Source organism: Bison bison, unplaced genomic scaffold, assembly GCF_000754665.1.
Source record: "Bison bison bison isolate TAMUID 2011002044 unplaced genomic scaffold, Bison_UMD1.0 scf7180017864525, whole genome shotgun sequence".
Lineage (NCBI taxonomy): Eukaryota > Metazoa > Chordata > Mammalia > Artiodactyla > Bovidae > Bison > Bison bison.
This window is the reverse complement of record NW_011495076.1, coordinates 3,054,963-3,077,213: the sequence shown is the minus strand read 5'-3', so window position 1 is coordinate 3,077,213 and position 22,251 is coordinate 3,054,963. Positions and strand designations below refer to the sequence as shown.

General features: G+C 39.4%; 1 protein-coding gene across 2 annotated transcripts in view; it reads left to right on the top strand.

Annotated features, from left to right (window-relative positions):
* AOAH (acyloxyacyl hydrolase (neutrophil)) overlaps positions 1-22,251 on the top strand; it is a 189,970-nt gene that overhangs the window by 16,560 nt on the left and 151,159 nt on the right. For both annotated transcript variants that reach the window (XM_010831159.1, XM_010831158.1), the window contains exons 3-4: positions 5,305-5,400; positions 17,394-17,460. In XM_010831159.1, coding sequence (XP_010829461.1) covers positions 5,305-5,400; positions 17,394-17,460 — 163 coding nt within the window. The remainder of the gene's footprint in view (positions 1-5,304; positions 5,401-17,393; positions 17,461-22,251) is intronic.

Genomic DNA, 22,251 nt, shown 5'->3' with positions numbered 1-22,251 from the left:
TCTCGTTACGCTATCCAATAAACCATCATCTCTCTCCAGGCCCAAAACAGCCTCCTTCTTCATCCCTCTGCCCCCATATTTACCATCTAAGATCCTTCCTCCTCAGGACAGCCAGCATGAAATTTTCAAGACACAGATCGAATGGAAACAGTCTTCTCCTCAAAAACCTATTCACAGCTTCCCATTCCTCTCAAGTTGAATCCTTACCTCTTTGGCCATCTACAAAACTCTGAGAGGGCAGAAACCATATCAGCTTGTTCTCAGCGTGTACTCACAGCTCAGCATGGTGCCTGGCATCCAGAAGGGACCCAGACTACATTCTGGGTTCCAGTCTCAGTTCCTTTGCTCACTAGCTACATACTTGGCAAGGACCTAACTTCTCTGAGCCTCTGACTTCTGGTCTGTACAAGAGCAATAATTCCTACAGTGATGAGTAAAGTTGTTGTGAAGTTTAAATGAGATGAAAATGTATGCAAAACTCTTTGAAAACGGCAAAGAAGATTCTAGCCATGTAATGAATTATTTATGCCCCAACCCAGGGTCAAAAAGGAAGTGTAGTCACACCGACTCTGGTTCTGATAACTGCCAGGTGCTTTCAAGGCTTCTCGATGAAGTGCAGGCTTCAGACAAATGGGAAATCTAATAGACCTCTCTCTCTGCAGTTGGCCGCATCTCCAGCCAGCACAGATATGATTATAATTAGAGTTTTAAGAGTTCTGTTTCATTTCAAAAAGATTCCATGGTACAGTCTGCAGTCTACCTGAGATGTGTGTCTAGAAGCAGATTCCTGTAGCAGGTGTTTTTATTCTAGCCTATTTGCTTCTTTTCTTACAATGTCAAGGGTGTCTGTTTCTATTATACTCATTATTTTCAGATGCCAGGTGAGAAGAGATTTTCCATATGGAATATTTCAGATGGTGACCACTGAGCAAAATACATAGTTCTCACCCACTCTCATCACTTCTTAAATGAACAGTAGCTTAGACAAACTTGCTTCAGCAAACCCAGGCCTTTTTATTAGCAGCCAGAGAATAGTCTATAATGGGAAGAAATTACTCTGCTCATGCATTTCTCCAAGGGAAAACATTTTTTCAGCCTGTCAAGACAGTGAAACCTCTTATTAGAAACTATAGCAAAGTCAATTTCTCTATTCTTGTTACTAAAGGATTCAGGACACACCTCACTGCAGACCCTAAATTAACAACCCAAGGGGAGTTGAGCTCGGTGGAAATGGGCGGGGATGTCCAAGTGAGTGGGACTCAAATCAAAGCTGAGCCCAGCACGGGCGTTTACATATTTCAAGCCCCATTACCTGCTTTTCTGCAGAGTTCTTTTGATCATAACAACTCTTCACTAGGCAGAGTGGCGATAGTGGCAAGATATACCCAATCTTTAGAGACAGTTAAATTTTGTGGGGAAGGGGTTCCTTTTTATTTAGGACTTGCCAAGTGGCACTATCTAATGACTTCCTATTTAAGTAAGTAGTGCTAAGGAGCCACGAAAATCATCAGTCCTTGTTGGGACTGCTCTGAGTAAAAGAAAACCTCACCTTTGTAAGGACAAAGAAGCAGGTTAATCTCAAGCAGCACAATTCTCTTTGCATTTGTCCTTCCATGCCAAGGATGAAAACAAACAGGTATGTACCTGTGTGTTTCAAGTCCACTCTGGGTGACAAATGCTGCAGCTCCTTGATGAGACTCTATGAAGTGACTGCTATGCAAGAGCTCAACCCAACCTCTACCGCGTTCGTCTTTGATCCTGAGCTGTGTGTCGTGACTATTTGCTAGAGAATCTGCTGGTTAACTTAAGAGAGGGTGCTGGTTGTTGCACAGCAGGATGAGAAGTGGAGCCATGTCCTGCAATGAGATGGAACAAAGAGTAAGCAATGTCATCCGTGAGATGACGGAGCTAGAACACAAAGTCGGTTGCATTCATTAACCCTTTTCTATGGAGGTCTCTACCAAGTGACAACTGAATTGTGCCTCAGGTGGCTCTCTAGTCAGTTTGCTTCCAGTCAGCCAACATCTCTTATCTCCTTCCTCCAAGCCAAGTACTCAAAGTTAGAAATAGGAAGACCCCAATCCTTCCCAAAAGGAACTTACACTCTAACTGTAAACTCTTTTCTTTTTTTTATTTTAATTAGAGGCTAATTACTTCACAATATTGTGGTGGTTTTTGCCGTACATTGACGTGAATCAGCCACGAGGGTACATGTATCCCCTTGTCCCAAACCTCCCCCCGACCTCCGTCCCCATCCCACCCCTCTGGATTGTCCCAGTGCACCGGCTTTAAGTGTCCTGTCTCATGCATCGAACTTGGACTGGTCATCTGTTTCACATATAGTAATATGCATGTTTCAATGCTATTCTTTCAAATCATCCCACCCTCACCTTCTCCTATGGAGTCCCAAAGTCTTTTCTTTATATCTGTGTCTCTTTTGCTACCTTGCATATAGAGGTGTCATTACCATCTTTCTAAATTCCATATATATGCATTAATATACTGTATAGGTATTTTTTTTTCTGACTTACTTCACTCTGTATAATAGGCTCCAGTTTCATCCACCTCATTAGAACTGACTCAAATGTGTTCTTTTTAATACCTGAGTAATACTCCATTGTGTACATGTACCAAACTTTCTTATCCATTCGTCTGCTGATGGACATCTACGTTGCTTCCATGTCCTAGCTGTTGCAAACAGTGCTGTGATGAACATTGGGGTACACGTGTCTCTTTCAATTCTGGTTTCCTTGGTGTGTACACCCAGCAGTGGGATTGCTGGGTCATATGACAGTTCTATTTCCAGTTTTTTAAGGAATCTCCACATTGTTCTCCATAGCGCTATACTAGTTTGCATTCCCACCAACAGTGTAAGAGGGTTCCCTTTTTTCCACACCCTCTCCAGCATTTATTGTTTGTAGACTTTTTGATAGCAGCCATTCTGACTGGTGTGAGATGGTACCTCATTGTGGTTTTGATTTGCATTTCTCTGATAAGGAGTAATGTTGAGCATCTTTTCATGTGTTTGTTAGCCATCTGTATGTCTTCTTTGTAAACTCTTAATAAGAAGTTCCAGAAGGTTAGGTAACTTGTTCAAAGTTACACCATTTTAAGTGACTAATCCAGTATTTGAACTTTGTTTTTTAAAAAGTTTAATTTTTATTTCAAAGCTTCTCTCTTTTCAACTATACCACACTGCATCCTCTTATAACATTGCAATATAATTACTTATAATTATTTTAAATTGCAGTTATTAAAATGTATTTAGCTCCACCTAACTTAACAAGTGATTAGCAGAGACATAAATCAAGATTGAAAAGTGCATTATAAATTTTAAAAAATTCAAGTATATTATATATATTTTGTGTTTAAAAGTGAAATTTGTTTATCTCTGGATGATTTAAGTGATGTTTATCCTTTTAACACTGCTGTATATTTTAAAAATATTCTGAAATGAGATTGCATTGCATCCATCTTTTGAAAAAGTGTTAGTTGCTCAGTTGTGTCTGACTCTTTGTGATCCCATGGGCTGTAGCCCACCAGGCTCCTCTGTCCATGGCATTCTCCAGGCAAGAATACAGGAGTGGGTAGCCATTCCCAGGGGATCATCCCAGCCCAGGGATTGAACCCCAGTCTCCCCATTGCAGGCAGATTCTTTACCATCTGAGTCATCAGAGAAGCCCCCTTTCTTGAAAAGTTATTGGTAAAATAAAACAAAATATACATGAAAATGTTTTTAAGACTGTATAGTGCTAATAAGTATCAGCTACTGAATTCACTGCAATGTAATAAAGCCCTCAATGCATGGATTAAGTTAAAAACACACCTAATCCACCTTGGTAATTGAAGTTGAATGCCCCAGAGGAAGATGCTCCCAGAGCAGTAAGACTGTGGTTATCAAGGTTGAACTATCTCAGATTTGGTGAGCCCAGCTTTACTGAAGGGTACAGAACAACCGAGGCCAAAGCCTGATCAGGTGTTGCAATGTCTAGAAAGGTGGAAGTTTCTTCTTCTTTGTTGGCAATCTCTCATTCTATGGAAGGTTTAATTTCTTTCTGTCTAGAGAAGCCCAGTTGTACTATTCACATCTGTTATCAGCCACTTTCCCTCAAGGATTCCTAGTGGGAATTTGGTTTTAATGACACTGCATGTGAACTTGGGTCCCAGCTTCTTGAGCAGATGGATAATAGTGAGCTGATTGCTGGGCCAGCCACCCTGGAACTTCTTTATTTTAGATGTAGTCCTTCTTTTGCCTCCTTGGAAACCAGCCTCTGCCAATAAATTCCACTCCTCTTATCTCAGTGAAGCTGAACAGTTTCTTCTCAGAATTACTGATCTTTGAACACCCAACCCCTTGTGTATAGATGAGAGTCCCCTCCCTTTGGACAAAGAAGGTTTGGTCTTCCCTGGCAATTTAGGCTGGTGACAGAACGTTCTAGGGGTGTTAGCCTAGCAATTCCGTGCCTTAACCATTATCATACATCAAGGTAGCTTGAGAAATATATTATTAATTTAATCCAAGGTTCCTTCTGGACACTTATTGTATTGGTACATGCTTTCAAGCAGAGTGCTTTATAGCTGAGAGGTAAAATAATATTTTACAATAGTGTTTTGATTTCAAAGCCATCTTCATTTGTACTATCATCTCATTTAATCATCACAGCAGCCCTACAGGAAACTTAACTACTTTGCAGTGAGGAAGCCAAGGCTTAGAAAGGATACATGATAAACCCAAGATTCAAGGGCAGGACTCAGTCCCAGGTATTCTGACTCCAAATGTTGGGCAATTTCCACTGCTTTTCTGCAATTAAAAATCTGAGCCCGGGTCATAAGTTGAGCATGTGTAAGGTGGAGATGATCCTACTCACAGTGAAGCTATCTACGGCAGAAGGGAGGGAGAGTAGACAGCAGAGGCCAGTGTCTACGAGCTTGTCCTCAGCGCTGGCTGGCTGTCTTCTACACACTAACTCCTGTAAATGGCACCTCTTTCCCCCATATGATCAAAATGAAATGGAAATAAAGCAAGATTCAATTACTTCCCTGAAGTCACATAACTTAAAAGTGACAAAAGTCAGCTGATAACCTGTCTTTCTGACCCCCAAAGTCATAATTTTCTTATCATATTTCACTAAAAACTCAGCGTATTTATTCATGTGGTCGATTATAAAAATCATGGCAAAGAAAAGTTCTCTGTTTTGGGAAGGTTTGTGTTCTTAAGGACACACACATATCCCCCTTTCTTCTTCCAGTCCTCCAGAGAACCTTTCCATGTGACATAGCTGACTTCTCTTCTGCTCCCTGCAGGTTGTGTGCTGGTGGTGTCTATGATTGAACAGCTCACTCAAGTTCACAACTCGACAGTCCAGATCTCAATGGAGAGACTGTGCAGCTACTTGCCTGGTAATATAAAAAGGGTCACTTGGCTATGGGTCTGATTCTTTTCTCACTTGTGAGCCATCATGAGTGAATTTATACCCTACATGAGTTTACAGAGGAGAATCTGACTGTGTTCTTTCTGTGAGTTGATATTCTTATGGGGATCATAGGGATTAAAAGAAGCACACAAAAGAACACTCTAGGCATTTTTTTTCCCCAGACATTCATTTTCCATCGTAGCAGAATGAGATTGCTGTGGACATTTAGGGAGCAAAATGTCAAATGGCCAATTTTTTTATGAATCATTTACAATGATTTGCCCACCTAGTGATCATGACCTTAAGTACCAGGAAGGCAAAAAAATCAATAATAAATAATTTTCAATGATTTATGTTAATTTAACCACATACACATTCTCAAATGCACATACATCCCTTCTAACACAGAACTTTATTTAGTCTGAAAAGACAATGGATCTTAAAATTCCAAACTGGAAAATAATCTGGGAACAGTCCATTGATATGAATTGGAACTCAATAAAATCACTTACACATCCTGCAAAAGAAGGAAATAATCTGTGGTTTAAACAAATGGTATGCTGTTGTTGTTTAGTTGCTAAATTGTGTTTGGCTCTTTTGTGACCCCATGGACTGTAGCCCACCAGGCTCCTCTGTCCATGGGATTTCCCAGGCAAGAATACTGGAGTGGGTTGCCATTTCCTTCCCCAGGGGATCTTCCTGACCCAGGGATTGAACCTGCATCTCCTGCATTAGCAAGTGGATTCTCTACCATTGAGCCACCTGGGAAGCCTTTAAGCAAATTGTATAGCTGTTTTAAATTTCATCAGAATGAAAATATTGATTCTATTTCCCTTATATTAGAATATTCTTAGGTGTACAATCACAATGAGTGAACTTCATTGAGAGTCAAATATTCATTCACTTAATGTTAAGGAACTAATTCTCCAAAGATGCCTACATTATTATTTTTAAGTAAGATAGTTGGACTCAAGACAGTTTTATCTTTGACTTAACAAATGCTCTGTCAATGGCATCAATGCACTTTTAGAAAAGTTATTGTTTACAGTCACAATGTACACTCATAAGCTCAGTTTTGTATTTAAAAATAAAAACTAAGAGAAGATAATACACAAATACATTTGCTTGCAACGTCCCAGTCTGACTACTGCTAACATTTTGACATAATTGCATCATCTTTCTTTCATGGAATTAGAATGTGACAAATAAACTAGAAGGCGCTTTGGCCTCCCCTGATCCCAGTTCTGTTGTCCTTCTACCTCTCTAGAGAGAACCATTCATGTGAACTTGATGGATATTAGCTTTGTCAAATTTTATACTTTTACATTCACGTCATTGTCTATGAATCTATAGATGATGTGTAGTATTATCAATGGGTAATTTTTAAATCTTTTCCTGGTAAAAGGAAACAAATGCAGAAAACCACACAAAATAAATGTATAGTTTTATTAGCTATTGAAAGGTGAACATCTTTGTAAACAGAGTCCAGAGGAACAGGGCTGTGTTCAAAAAGGAACAGATTGGTGGCTACTCCAGAAGTCCCATCCACATGCTCCATCTCATCAAAAACTCCTCCTTCTCCCTAAAAAAAGAAAGAAAAAAAAAAAAAAACCTGCCTGTTACTATAATCATCCTCTTATATTGCTTTATAACTTTCTCATCCAACTGGGTATCTCCAGACACCATAGTTCTGTTCAGTTTTTAAATTTTTGATGTGTCTTTTAAGTCTCATTTTAATCTACCAGTTTCTTTTCCATCCCTTCCTTTTCCTTGTAAGTGAGCTATGGAATCTACCCTGTAGTTTCTGCATTTTGTTGGTGCATCCCTGTGGTAGGATTGAATGTGTTTCTCTGTGTCTGTATTTCCTGAAAATGGCAGCTAGATCTGAGGCTTGACCAGACTCCAGTTTGATTTCTTCGGCAAGGCTATAAATGGTGTTTTCTTTCATCAGGAAGCCATCATAAGTGTTTTTCTCTTGTTTTATTTTTGTGATATTAGCACTGTTGATGCTCTATGACTGTTACTGCATTGGGGTTACAAAATGGTGCTGTTCTAATATATCAATTATATTTCATTTAGCAGCTGAAATACATTAGAGTCAGTTTCCCTCATCTTCATTATCATTTAGATATATCTTTAGATAGTTGCTGCTGCTGCTAAGTCACTTCAGTCATGTCCTACTCTTAGCGACCCCATGGACTGCAGCCTGCCATGCTCCTCCGTCCATGGGATTTTCCAGGCAAGAGTACTGGAGTGGGGTGCCATTGCCTTCTCCATTAGATAGTTGAGTTACTGTCTAAAGTTCATTCCTTAGAAGGGACTCGTGGGAACAATATTCCCTGAATTCTTGCATGTATTTTTTCTCCACAGTTACTAATGGTACTATTTATTCTAAGAAAGGCAGGGTAAATGCTTGATTCTTTTTCTCTACTTGCCAGTTTTCAAATAATTCATTGCCCTTGTGGTATCATCCCAAACTAGTCATTTAGTCAGTTCAGTTCAGTCGCTCAGTCATGTCCAACTCTGCAACCCCATGGACTGCAGCACGTCAGGCCTCCCTGTCCATCACCAACTGCCAGAGTTGACTCAAACTCATGTCCATTGAGTCACTGATGCCATCCATCTCATCCTCTGTCATCCCCTTCTCCTCCCACCTTCAATCTTTTCCAGAATCAGGATCTTTCCAAATGAGTCAGTTCTTCGCATCAGGTAGCCAAAGTATTGAAGTTTCAGTTTCAGCATCAGTCCTTCCAATGAATATTCAGGACTGATCTCTTTTAGAATGGACTAGTTTGATCTCCTTGAAGTCCAAGAGTCTCTCAAGAGTCTTCTCCAACACCACAGTTCAAAAGCATCAATTCTTCAGCACTCAGCTTTCTTTAGAGTCCAACTCTCTCATCCATACATAACTACTGGAAAAACCATAGCCTTGACTAGACAGACCTTTGTTGGCAAAGTAATGTCCCTAGGTTTTCTTTACAGTATCATTATGAACTCATGAATTCATATGCATTTGATGAGTTTTAGTCTACTTCAGTTATTATCCTTTTGAAGCTCAAATTTGTCTCATCTTTGACCAGTGGGAACTTCTGTAAGCTGACTCCTTTTGACATAAGTCTACATAATCATTGATAGCTTCCTCACTAACTGGTATGAGAGTTGTACTAGCCTGTCTCGTACATTTCCAAGCCCAGGCTTGAAATCAGTCATTTCTCTTAGATGCTCTGGTTTCTTTTAGTGGGAAATAGTATTAAGACCACAAGGTCTGAGTGCATAGGAATGTCATTGCTACTCAGTCGGTCATTCTTTCTAGACTTCTTCTGTTGACAGTGATAGAAAACATACATATATATATTTACTTATATTATTTTAAGATAAAACATCAAATGAGTTCATCCTGTCACTTTAAATTCAAATTCAGGACTGCAGGATTTTTTCTTTGCATCTTCTGTCTCATATCGGTATCTTCTTTCCACAGTTGAAGTCCTAACTCTTATGGACAAGGGGATTGATTAAATTAAAATATCTCAGGATTACTCATTTACCTATTCTTTTCACGTACAAGAGGCTCAGGATGTCAATCTTAATTCTACTATTATTAATATATTTTATAATCCTTGAGAGCAGTTAAATTGTTATTTGAATATGCTTTCCCCATATCTCTACACTTTTTAATCATTGTACTGTATTATTTTAGCATACAGCCATTACATACAATATATACATTCCCTTTGCACCCTCATTTAGTTTTAGTTCCATCAGCAACTATAAGACTGATGTTCACCACCAGCCCTTATGCAGACGTCTCTCTAGTCGAGTTACTATCTAAAATTCATTCCTCAGAAACGACTCATGGGAACAATAGGCCCTGAATTCTTGCATGTTAATAACAAGCTGGCTTGTCCTTTATACTTGAAAGTCAGTGTTTTTCCAGATATAAAACTCCTTGGCATGTAATTTCTTTCCCTAAGTGTCGTAAATCAGAGAAGGCAATGGCACCCCACTCCAGTACTCTTGCCTGGGAAATCCCATGGACAGAGGAGCCTGGTGGGCTGCAGTCCATGGGGTCGCTAAGAGTCGGATACGACTGAGCGACTTCCCTTTCACTTTTCACTTTCATGCATTGGAGAAGGAAATAGCAACCCACTCCAGTGTTCTTGCCTGGAGAATCCCAGGGATGCGGGAGCCTGGTGGGCTGCCGTCTATGGGGTCGCACAGAGTCGGGCACGACTGAAGTGACTTAGCAGCAGTAACAGCAAGTGTCATAAGTATGTTATTAAAAGTTTAATCATAATCTAATTTTCCTTTTCTTATAAGTTATTTACTGTTTTTGCCTAGTTCGAATGATTTTTTTTCATTTTTATAAAATTTAGTCATTTAACTAGACTATATCTTGGTGTCAGTTGTTGTATGTTGATGTCCTCAAGCACACGGTATGCTCTCTCAATCTGTGGCTTCAAATACATTTTTTTTAAATCTCACAAACTTCGTAGTATTTGCTCAGTTTTCTTGATTTGGTTTTCTTCTTCGGGGATTTATAGTATCCATATTTTAAATCTTCTTTGCCTGTATTAATGATTTTGCCTATCTCTTGAATGAATAATTTAACAATTTCTTTTCTTCAGCTAAGACAGCAAAAGAGATGATTTATCGTATACATGTTACATTCAGCCACAATTGAGAAGATAACTAGTCCAAAAATCACAGGTCCAGGGCAATGGACCTAAAGGGACCCCTTTGATATAAGCAAGGTGGGTCTCTCAAAGGTGGTCAAGGTGATCAGAATAGCTATGGATGTTCCAGATCCACTGAGACAAGTTCTAGATAGTAGGCATGCCATCCAACAATTTGTACCAGCATCACTGGCCTCTAACTTCCCTTATTTCTGCTTCTGTGGTTTCCATGGCTATACGGGTTTCCTTGGACCTCTGCCTCATCTTTCTTCTTTTGTGCTTCAGCTTGTGTGTTCACTTCTTCCTCCACTTCATTCTCATGGCATGGAGGTTTCTGAAAAGATGGCTTTAGGCTGAGAAATTTATTTATTTTTAATTGGAGGATAATTGCTTTACAATATTGTGTTGGTTTCTGCCATACATCAACATGAACTAGCCATGGGCATACGTACGTCCCCTCCTTCTTGAACCTTCCACCCCATCTCACCCCTCTAGGTAATCAGAACACTGGGTTTGAGCTCCCTGTGTCATACAGCAGATTCCTACCAGCTACCTATTTCACACACAGTAATGTGCATATTTCGATACTCTCTCTATTCATCCCACCCTCTCCTTTCCGCCTGTGTCACAAGTCTTTCTCTACGTCTGCGCCTCCACTGCTGCTCTGCAGATAGGTTCATTAGTACTATCTTCCTAGACTCCATATACATACATTAATATATGATGAATACTTCTTAATCACTTCATTTCTTTTTTTATCTTGAAAGTTTTCCTCTTTTTCATCTTCTATTTCTTTTACAATGTGAGCTATTGTATGCCTTTCTTCTCACATTCATTCTAATATGGATGTCATTTCTTTTATAATTTTGTGTTCTTTCCTGAATTCTTTTATTCCATTTCTGAGTTTTTTCAGTTCTGATTTCTGTTGTTCTTTCATGTCTTGTATCGTTTTATTAATACTTCTCACTCATTTTAAAATACTGTTATGTTTTAATCCTTTTTTTTTTTGGGCACGATTTTCTGGCATGCTTTTGCTATCTGCAAGGATGTGATTCTGTTCCTTATTCTTTTTTTTCTTCTTATAATAACTTTGTATGGGAGTTGACCTAGATACATTTCTGTTGCTTATTTTTATGTGAAATTATTTTTCCAAAACTCTTAGAAAGAGAAGTGGTTCAGGGCAGCCTCTCCAAATGCACAGAATTCCTTCCTCTGTTGTTTTTGTTGGTGTTAAAAAATAAACACATGGCTGCTTGCATTTTGAGATTTTCTGATTCTATCTTCCTGCCCACTTTTATCTGGATTTTCTCTTTGTTTTGCTTCTATCCAGCTAATTTCTCCTCAGTGTGAGTCTTATCCTGGAAGGGAGCTCTGGTAGACGAGTTTCTAGAATTCAGGGATGCCTCACCACTCAAATGCCTTTGTCCTTCTAACCCTGAGTCTTTTGTACTCATCTCCTACAGAAGTGGGCTAAACCTCATCCCCGCCTTTCCCACTTTCAGCTGATATTCTTACTGGCCCACCATACTTTGTCATCAATACCCAGGCTGTTTTGGCGATTCATCTATTTACCCCTTGCATCCCTTTACTTTCTCCCACACTTGATAACCCCCAAGTCTCACAGTTGTGAGTGATTTCTTGTTGCCTTAATTGTATTTGGGGGCTCATGGAGATATCTAGTTTTGCTGTAACTAATGTTCATAGTGTTTTGGTTTTCCTATTCAGAAGCTTTATTATTATTATTATTATTTTTAATTGAGATTCAGTGAAATACGAAAACTCTGCTGCCTCAGAATCCTCCCTTGTGGGGATCTCATTTTTACATCAATAGTTACTGCATATACCACTCTGTAACTTCTGGTTTTCAGTCAACAGTATGTTTTTGGATCTATACATGTCAAGATATACATAGACTTAGGTCGAGCCTCTAAGTTATTCTACAGTCCTTCACCATATAAATGTCCCTTATTTTATTTATCCATCCCTTTATTATTGGACATTCAGCACCTATTATAAACCTTACTTTTTATTCTCACATCTCTGAATTAGAGGAAGAAGAAGAAAATGTTATTATCATTTTACAAGGAAAAAAAATAAATAGTCATAATTATCATTAAGACTTGTTTTGACTAGTTTTCATTTCTGTGTAGCAGACCACACTGATAGATATCACCATTTGTGCCTTGAGTTTGATTTTCTCTTTTTAGGCAAAGTTTTGTTGTTCAAAGGTGAAAGCGTGAGTAAAAATCCTGTTTCTCAGATGATCCTGTTCTAATGTACCAGCAAAACATAAAAATGCATTAACCAAGATTGCTGGTATTCAAGGTTCCATCTTGGCTCCTTCTGACTCTTAACAAAAAATTTTTGTTCAGGTAAAATGAGAGGCTGAAAGTCAGATTCCAGTAAAATAGTAGCTGGCACATCACCAAAGGGAAGCAAAGGAGGTATTTCTGTTTTCAGTAGTGGGCTACCTTTCAATTAGAGGAGATTTTCAAAGAATTCATAAGCCTACTTGGGGGTATTTTCATTTTATTAATTAACATTTATGTCTGGGTGGAAATAAAGCACTCAGTTCAGATTAAAGGCTCTTTGACCTGACAGACAGGAAGGCAGAGTGGACGTTACTGTTTCCATTTTGTGGAGGCGGAAGAACATATAGAACAGTCATGCGAATTGTGTAGGGTGACAGTGGCAGTCTGATCGTTGGCTGAAGATTTCTCCTTCTAGAAGACATCCTAGGACTGCTTTGTTTATGAAATATGAAAACATCCGCACTGCCTGAGTACACCCAATGTTGCCTTCTCTCTGGAGAGCCAGGAGAATGGGAGAGAGGGGAAGTCAAATTATGCACAGCAACAGTTAGGATTTTTAAAATTACTTTTAAGTAATACTGCTTTTACCTCCAAAGCTAAATAAGTTTATAAAACATAACCTTAGCAGAAAAAAGCATGCAGAAACATTCTGGAGAATAATCACTCAGTAAATCATGTTGGCCTTTCCTGTGCCTGGGAAGACAGTTTTTTCGAATTGTGCAAAATATTTCTGACCTTCAGTTTCACCCACTGCTTTTGCCTCTGGCTCTCATTAGTAAACACCTTGGAAGAATCTCAGAATTGTTAATGGAAAAATGATTAATAGAATCATTCTCACCAGGGGTCAGCAGACTCCTATGCCCTCAGTGTCTTGCTAGAACTTCACTTTCTTGGGTCACCTGTGCAGAAATCTTATCTCCGTGGAGTATGATAGTTAAAAACTGATGTCAACTTAAAATGAGAAAGGCAACTCTCTTCGCATTCTGTAGGCTCTGAAAATCTACATGCACCCTTAGAACACACAGCCACAGAACTATCTTGGTGGTCAACTCATTGTGTTTTAAATTTCTAATTAGTAAGTTGGTATACACCTGCCATACCCGAGGTAGATGAGGCATCAAAAAATGTCCCAAGTACATTGAAATGCATACTACAAATAACTTGGGCTTTTGGAATAAAAGATTTTAATCTCTTACTGAACCATTCTACCCTTGAGGAAGCCTTCAATTCTCAAAGTTTCTTCTCATAGAATGAGGGTGAAAAAACCACTCCCTCAAAAGTCTCTTATGAGAAAAGAAATGATGGTAAACCTAAAGGTGACTTACTACCTGAAATGTTCTAGGTTTTATTTACACCCATATATATGGATACACTTAACATATGATGACTGTGCAATTGTTTCTTTTTTAACCTTCCTTTGCCTTTGGAATTGGCCATACCTTTTTATCCCTATGCTGTTTCAAGTCCTTTTCATTCTGTAGAAATTAAACGCTCTTGTAACTTCCTGGTCGCAAGCACAATTTAACTGTAGACTTTTTACATCAGATAGGTTACTAGCACTATGTTGGTGTCAATCTTTTGTTCAGTTGTAGCAATAACAGGTTATCACCTAATTATGGCTGACTGGGCCCGATCAGGCTTTTTCTAGAGACTTTGCCTATCTCTGCTCTGTCGTCTTCTAGGTCTATCTAGAGTTTAGCTCTCAGAAACCCAGCTCGTGTCCCACATTAGCCATTTCTGCAGTAGCCTGTCATTCTTAACCATCACGAAATTTGAGGAAACTGATTGTTGGCCCTGCACAGAGGATTAGGAAATGTTGCCACTTACTTCAACTTGAGCAAAACAAGATTCTAGAAAAAATACACACACACACACACACACACACACACATGCACACGGAAGCATCTCTTATTTTACCAGAAAGAAAAAAAATTGTTCCCTGCCTTTCAGGCAACACTGCAAGTGTATCAAAGAACACCTGGTGTCCATTTTTAAATTGCTCTTCTCTTGGCTAAACTAGTTCTCACGAACAACACTGGAAACTCATTCCAAAGTGCGTTACAAGTCTGTGTAAGTTTGAATGTCAGTTATATAATCCTCCAACTTCCAAGACAACATAGTGAAGGGGACTGAATCCTACTCCTACATTTTTCAGATGAGGAAACTGAAACCCAGAAGGGAAATCAACCTGACCAAGGTCAAAGCCAGTTACCCAGTGCTGAAACCCAAGTCTCTGAATTCTGGAGCATCAAAGTTCCTTAGGACCCCTAAAAAGGAACACCCAAGGGGGTGCTGTTTTTATTTTATAGCAGTAGTATTGAGATTTAGTTCAATTATACATGCATTTAAAGTGTATACTTCAATTAATAATTAAGTCACTCAGTTGTGTCTGACTCTTTGCAACCCCATGAACTGTAGCCCACCAGGCTCCTCTGTCCATGGAATTTTCCAGGCAAGAATACTGGAGTGGATAGCCATTCTCTTCTCCAGGGGATCTTCCCAACCTAAGGATTGAACACATGTCTCCTGCACCACAGGTGCATTCTTTACCATCTGAGCCACCAGGAAAGCCCAAGAATGCTGGAGTGGGAAGCCTATCCCTTTTCCAGGGGATCTTCCTGACCCAGGAATGGAAACGAGGCCTCATGCAGTGCAGGCAGATTCTTTACCAGCTGAATGGAGTTGTACGCCCTTCACCACCATATATTTAAGAATATTTTCATTATATCAACAAGGACCTCCACCCACCTCAGTTGCCCACTCCTAACCATCCATTCCTTCCAGCCCTAAGCAACCACAAGTTGACTTTCTGTCTCTATGAATTTGCCTATTGTGGTCATCTCATATAAATGCAATCACAGAAGCATGTTTCTTTCATTTAGCATAATTAATGTTCATCCATGTTGTACCATGTATCAGAAAGTCATTACTGTTTATAGCTGAATACTATTTTGTTATGCGTAGATAGACTATTTTTTTCATCCATTCAGTCATTAATGGACATTTGGATTGAATTGTTTCCACTTATTTGATTTTGTATAAAGATAATTCCACTATGAACATTCATATGTAAGTTTTTGTGTGGAAATGTTTGTATTCTTTTGGGTATATGCCAGCAGTGGGCTTGTTGGCACACATAGTAACCCTATACTTAACCTTTTGAGGACCTGTCAGACTGTTTACCAAAGCGGTTGTACCATTTTATATTCCTGCCAGCAGAATATGAAGATTCTAATTTCTTCATGGCCTCATCATTTCTTGTGCTTATCTTTATTTTTATTCTAGCATATCATAGTGGGTGTGAAGTGACATCTCATTGTGGTTTTTAACATTTTCCTCTAACAGCTAATGATGTTGACCATCTTTTCACGTGCTTATTAGCTATTTGTGTAACTTCTTTGGAGAATATCTAGTCAGACACGTTTTGAAAATGTTTGGTACAATTCATCAGTGAAGCTGTCTGGCCCTGGGCTTTCCTTTATGGGACATTTTTGATTACTAGTTAAGTCTCTTGTTATATCTCTATTAAGATTGTCTATTTATTCTTAAGTCAGTTTCAGCAGTCTGTCTTTCTAGGAATTTGTCCATTTCTTCTAAATCATCTAATTTGCTGCCATGCAGATGTCATAGTATTTCCTTATCATTCCTTTTATTTCTGAAAGGTCCATAGTAATGTGTGATAGGTTTTAAGTTCCTATTTAAAAAGCATAATGAATTTGAAGCCTTGTGCTTTATCATGAAAAAAAAAGTCCCATGAAACTATTTTAATATGAAGGTAGTATTTACATTGGGCCTCCCTTATGGTTATTTACCATTAAGAATCTGCCTGCAATGCAGGAGACTCTGGTTCAATTCCTGGGTTGGGAAGATGCCCTGGAGAACGGATAGGCTACCCACTCCAGTATTCTTGCCTGGAAAATTCCATGGACAGAGGAGCCTGGCAGGCTACAGTCAATGGGGTCATAAAGAGTCAGACACAATTGAGTGACTTTCACTTTTCAAGAGTATTGGCTCTCTTACTAGTACTCCCACTCCAGTATTCTTGCTTGGAGAATTCCGTAAGACAGAGGAGCCTGGTGGGCTACAGTCCATGCTGTCACAAAGAGTGGAACATGAAAAAGTGATGAACACTTTCTCTTTCAAGAGTACTAGAGAGAGTTCCCATATTTATCTTGTTGTTCCACTACCCTACTCCCCAAATAACTGGCAGCCCAGTTTGAGGTAAACATGACAAGAAAAATTCCCAGGGAGAGTTTCCCATCTGTTCCTGGACAGTCCATCTATCCTAACCTTGCTAAAGTCCTCCTTGGAATGACCAGGGTTCCACAATGGCTGACAAAGCAGAGAAACAGGGCCAGAGAGTTAACAGGTTTCATTGTGCAAACAGATTGATGCACAAAGCCTTCCTGTACTGTCATAACAGGGGAGGCAGGAGGAAGGGGATTGTTTAGGTAATGGGTTTGTGTGTGTCTATGTGTGTGTTCTCTCTGGTGTAGATGGCAATACAGAGACATCTGTGACTGTTAGTATCTTTTTATCTCTGGGATACCAACAGAAAAAGCTAAATAGTCAAAGTCAAGTCTTTTTTCCCCCCAAATGAATACCAGAGAAGAATATTTTCAACAAAGCAATACTTCAGATTATTTACTTTCCAGCAAATCCTGTTTCTATCATTAACAGATGAGATCCTCACTACCATTCAGACGTTCCCTGCTACACAAAAGAAAATGAGACTCCAGAATTTAACTGTATTTTTATCAAAAACTAGCCTTCTTTAGCATGTATAGTAAGCAAAGTAGCATTTACATAAACCAGAGCTGGAAATGATATTTTCATGGATACAATAACTGTAACATTTCTCCCAAATCCTTATAATTAATCACTCGAATTAATGATAAATTAAGCACTCAGCTTCAGTTCCTAGTAAAGATCATTATTGACTCATGTGTCAAATTCATCATAATAATCTATTTCCCCTGCTTTATCTTTCTTAGAAAAACTGTTCTTGAAGACCACTTGCTATTTAGTGGTACATATATTTGGACCAGACATCACAAAACTGTGAGTATGCTAATACATTCATCTGATTCAGTTGCTGGGACATGGTGGGAGGTGGGGAGAAAACTGGGAGATGGCTGGCTCCATTTCCAGCCGGATGTACTTACTGTACACGACATAAGTCCTATCTGGTTCTTGTTAATAGTAGAAAATTCAAACCTGACTCAGATCGTCATCCTAGGCAAAGGCTCTCTTCAAATTACTGTGTGGCAACTTGGCTCAGTTTCTCTCCAAGGGCTGTTTGGAAGAATTTTGACCAATAATGCCAATAAATGGGGAGATCCTAGTGGCTGGGACTGGATGTCTGCCCCCTTCTCTTGGGCTTTCCCTCCACTCCCTCCTGGATTCTCAGGCCATATGCTTCTCAGGTTCTTCTCTTCTTGCCTCCCACTTGCTGGCTGCCTGGCCTTCTCCTCTTCTCCAACCCCTGCCCCTTAGGATCCTGTATGCATGCCATTGTCATTTTCTGTCTGCTTCCTTTCTTCTACCTTTTTTTCTTTTTTGAGCTCAGGACACTGAATCAGACACATCATATTCCTGTCCATGGCTCTTTCTCATCAAGAATCCAAACTTGGCTTTCTTGCATTTCTTATCCAGTTATTTACCTAGTTATTCTGAATAATGTCATTAGCCCCCAAACCTACCACCCAAAGCAAAGTCTGGACCTTGACAATAACTTACCCTAACCACAGGGTCTCTGTCTTTATTCTCATGATTTTCTCCACCCAAGTATTAAAGTCCATGCTCATCATTCTCTTGTTTTCCTTTTGTATAGTTATATATATATGTATATTTTTATTAATATAATACATTATAATCATAAAATAATATATAAGTAATTATTAAAACCTATTATGATTATTTTCTATATTCCTTTAAAGCATATTTTAAAATTTTAGTTATTTCTTTATGAAGAGATTATCACATCATTCATAATCTTTGGGGACCTACCACTTAAAATTGTGTGTCTAAGATTCATCCATAGATTCGCGGCATTGCTGTAGTTCATGCACTCTGAGTACATAGAATATCCCATTGTGTCTCTACAAGAATCTATTCCCTCACTCTCCCATTGATGGGTATTTGGCTTGTTTTCTGGTTTTCTCTCTTGTGAAGGAAGTGCTGCTGTGAACGTTCTTACATGGTTCCTCTTTTATATGCCCTTAGCCTCAGAGCAGAGTGGCTCAGAGAAACTACCCCCACAGCAGGGTAGCCTGCAGTTAAAGATTTCTAAAGACAAAAGAAACTTAAAACAATACAGACCAGAGGGACAATCAGTGCTCCATCGTGCTGTGCCCCTGCCTCTATTTATGTTAATCTCACTCTACTGTGGGCAGTGATTTTTCATGGACCCTGGACTGGGAGTGTTTAGAAGGCAGGGATTCCCATCTTCTTAGCTCATCTGTCTATTACTGCCACTGCCTCCTAACAGGACCCCAGGCCTGCTGGATCCCCCATTGCCCTGCAAGTCCATAATCCACATTCTAGCTGGTCAAATAGCTTCTTAATGCAAAACTAACTATGGCAATCTCCAACATAAAGTTTTTTACACACTTTACAGGATTCCTTAGCCCCCTGCACAAAGCTGTTTATGACCTTATCTCTGAGAACATGTTCAGACTCATCCCTGGCTCTTCTATAGCATACCATGCTCCAAAACAGTTGTAATTTTCCACACACACCAGAAGGTTTTTGCTTCAGGACTTTTGCGTGAAATGTTCCCTCATCTCCTACTTCTTTAGATCTTCGTTCCAGGGTCACTTCCTCTGGAAGTTTCCCTGACTCTCCCCAGGCTAAGATAGATACCTCCAACACACACACACACACACACTCACACAAATTCTTCCTTTCCTATGCAAACTCCTGTGTGCTTTTCACATCTGTTTGTAATGTAATTCTCCATTTACTTTTCTAAGTTGCTAATGAGATTGAAATACTTCTGAGAACTAAGACTACATTTTTTAATCTAAGCAAAATATTAATACTTAAGCAAAATACTGAATATACAGAAGGAAGGAAAAAAGGAGGAAGGAGGGATCTTTGTATCACCAGAAAGAGAAGTCGTTCAGTCATGTCCAACTCTTTGCAACCCCATGGACTGTAGCCTACCAGGCTTCTATGTCCATGGGATTTTCCAGGCAAGAGTACTGGAGTGGGTTGCCATTTCCTTCTCCAGGGGATCTTCCTGACCCAGGGATCGAACCCAGATCTCCTGCATTGCAGACAGATGCTTTACCATCTGAGCCACCAGGGAAGCCTGTAACACCAGGGCTTGGGGCAATACTTAAGCATAGAAAGTCTTCGATAAACATTCGTTAAATTGATTAATTCTTTTTAAAAACAAAATTATCACCACAGATGAACTCTGACTAGACTGCTTCAAAGAAAATTACTTGAACATATAAAAAAAGAAAAAAAAATAGCCTATAGTGAATCTGTTTACACACCTAGTCTGAGCCAGGTGCGCTGGGGAAACATCAGCTTGGCCAGAGAGGTTTTCTTGGACCTGGATTAGGGGACTGGAGAGTCACAGAGGCCAAAAAAGGGCAGTACACACAGATATCTAAAAGGGATATCAGAGATTAGCCACCAAGTGTGCTGGGAGTAATAGGGAAGTGGCCTGGCTTCACTGGGACATCCATTGTTATTCTATAGCTGGCTGGAGGGTGCTGAGTGCAAGAGCCAGGTAAGCATGGGATCAAAGGGAGGACAGACTTTGCACTAGTACTATAGGTGTGGACTGTACAAGAGACAGGCACCACCTCAAATAACTACAAATGGACACAGAGGGTTGAGAAAGAATGGGCCCAGCAAGCCATTGAAAGAGTAGGTGATAGGGAAAGGAGGAAAGCTCTTTCTTTGAGATGACTCAAAGTTATAAGATGGCTAATTCTCACTAGCATGGGATAAGCCACTATGAAGAAAGATAGATGTAATAAACAATCCCTCTTTGTGGTTCCATCCACTGTTAGTTTTGTTTGTGAGTAATTTTTCAGGACCCATATTAGTTGTTTGCTGATAGAAATTTCTCTTCCTATGGTGGCCTCTTCTTACAGCTTGTTTTAATCAATCACATGAAGTTCTGGGTTGATGTAGACCCTGAACATGACAATCTTATAATTTAGTTTTACCTAAATTTCAGGCTTCCAATATTAAATGTGTTTCCTAACCCAGAGGGCATCTCTCCTCATTATTTCACACCAGTCAATTCTCAGTGATTCATGGGCTAATTATTCAGCAATTACATTTTCTACCCACTGGCAAACCACAAGATATTGTTAGGAAGTGGGGCACTTAGCATTCAGGCATTCATTCCCCCAAGAACCCAGGTCAGAGAGGGTGGGGCTACTTCCAGGAGCAGCCTGGCCCAGCCAGCAACCAGGGGCCCAGTCCTCCTTGTTCTGACATCCACTGTGCCAAATATTGCCAACCAAACCTGATGCTGGTCTTCTGCTCATCTCCCTTGCTTCATAGTATCTATGCTCTCAATCATAAATTCCTATATTCCAACTTAAGAGTTCTCAGAGATCAGGAGAGGCCTAAACTACTAACATATTTAGAAGAAAAATGCAAAACAGAGTTTATAACAATTTTGATACACCTTAAGTGTAATTAATGTATTTTTAAAGGACAAAAATATAAAGTATTACAACTGAGCCATTCACAGGACAATGGCAAAGGGGTGGGAGGGAAGCTCAAGAGGGAGGTGATATATGTATACTTAACAGCTGATTCACATTGTTGTACAGCAGAAACTAACATACCATTATAAAGCAATTATCCTCCAATTAAAAAAAAATCCTAGGATAAACCATAATGGAAAAGAATAATAAAAAAAACCCTGTATATATATATATATATGCTGCTATTGCTACTGCTAAGTCGCTTCAGTCGTGTCCGACTCTGTGCGACCCCATAGACGGCAGCCCACCAGGCTCCCCTGTCCCTGGGATTCTCCAGGCAAGAATACTGGACTGGGTTGCCATTTCCTTCTCCAATGCATGAAGGTGAAAAGTGAAAGTGAAGTCGCTCAGTCCTGTCCGACCCTGAGCAACCCCATGGACTGCAGCCTTCTGGGCTCCTCAGTCCATGGGATTTTCCAGGCAAGAGTACTAGAGTGGGGTGCCATTGCCTTCTCTGATCTATATATATAGATATATAGATATAAGAAAATTGCTTTGCTATATAACAGGAATTAACATTGTAAATCAGCTATAATTCAATAAGAGTAAATAAGGAAAAAGATAACTACAAGATTTCTATAAATGATTAAATTCATAGTACACTCTGAAGAGTGTAGTCCAGAAGTGGGATAAAAGTGTTAAGTCATATGAGGAAGATCTTTTTTCAATGCTATGAGTGTGTCTCTGCGACTATATATTAATGCATAAATCCTCCTTTGGAAGTGATGTCAAAGGTTTAAATTTGAGAGCTTTCATGTGTGAAAGGCCCTGTCCTTGCTCTCTGCCATAGGCTATCACTCTACCTGTCTGTCCAAACTTAACCCTGACCTTGCTCCCTTCTTCTGAGTTATGATGATGATGAACGATCATCAGCATTGACTTCATTCTACCATGATCCTAATTAAATTTGTTAATTAGCTCTGCCAAATGTGTTGAAGTTTCCTGCCCACAAGACTCACTCCTGTAAAGGTCATAAAAGGATATAAATTGAAATGTGACCATTTTGGTCTTATTTGCTGCTCTGGAAAAGAGAAAGCAATGTTGAGTGGGAATAGTTATTACAGGTTTAGAGATTTCCTAAGTGAAAGTGAAAGTTGCTCAGTCATATCCA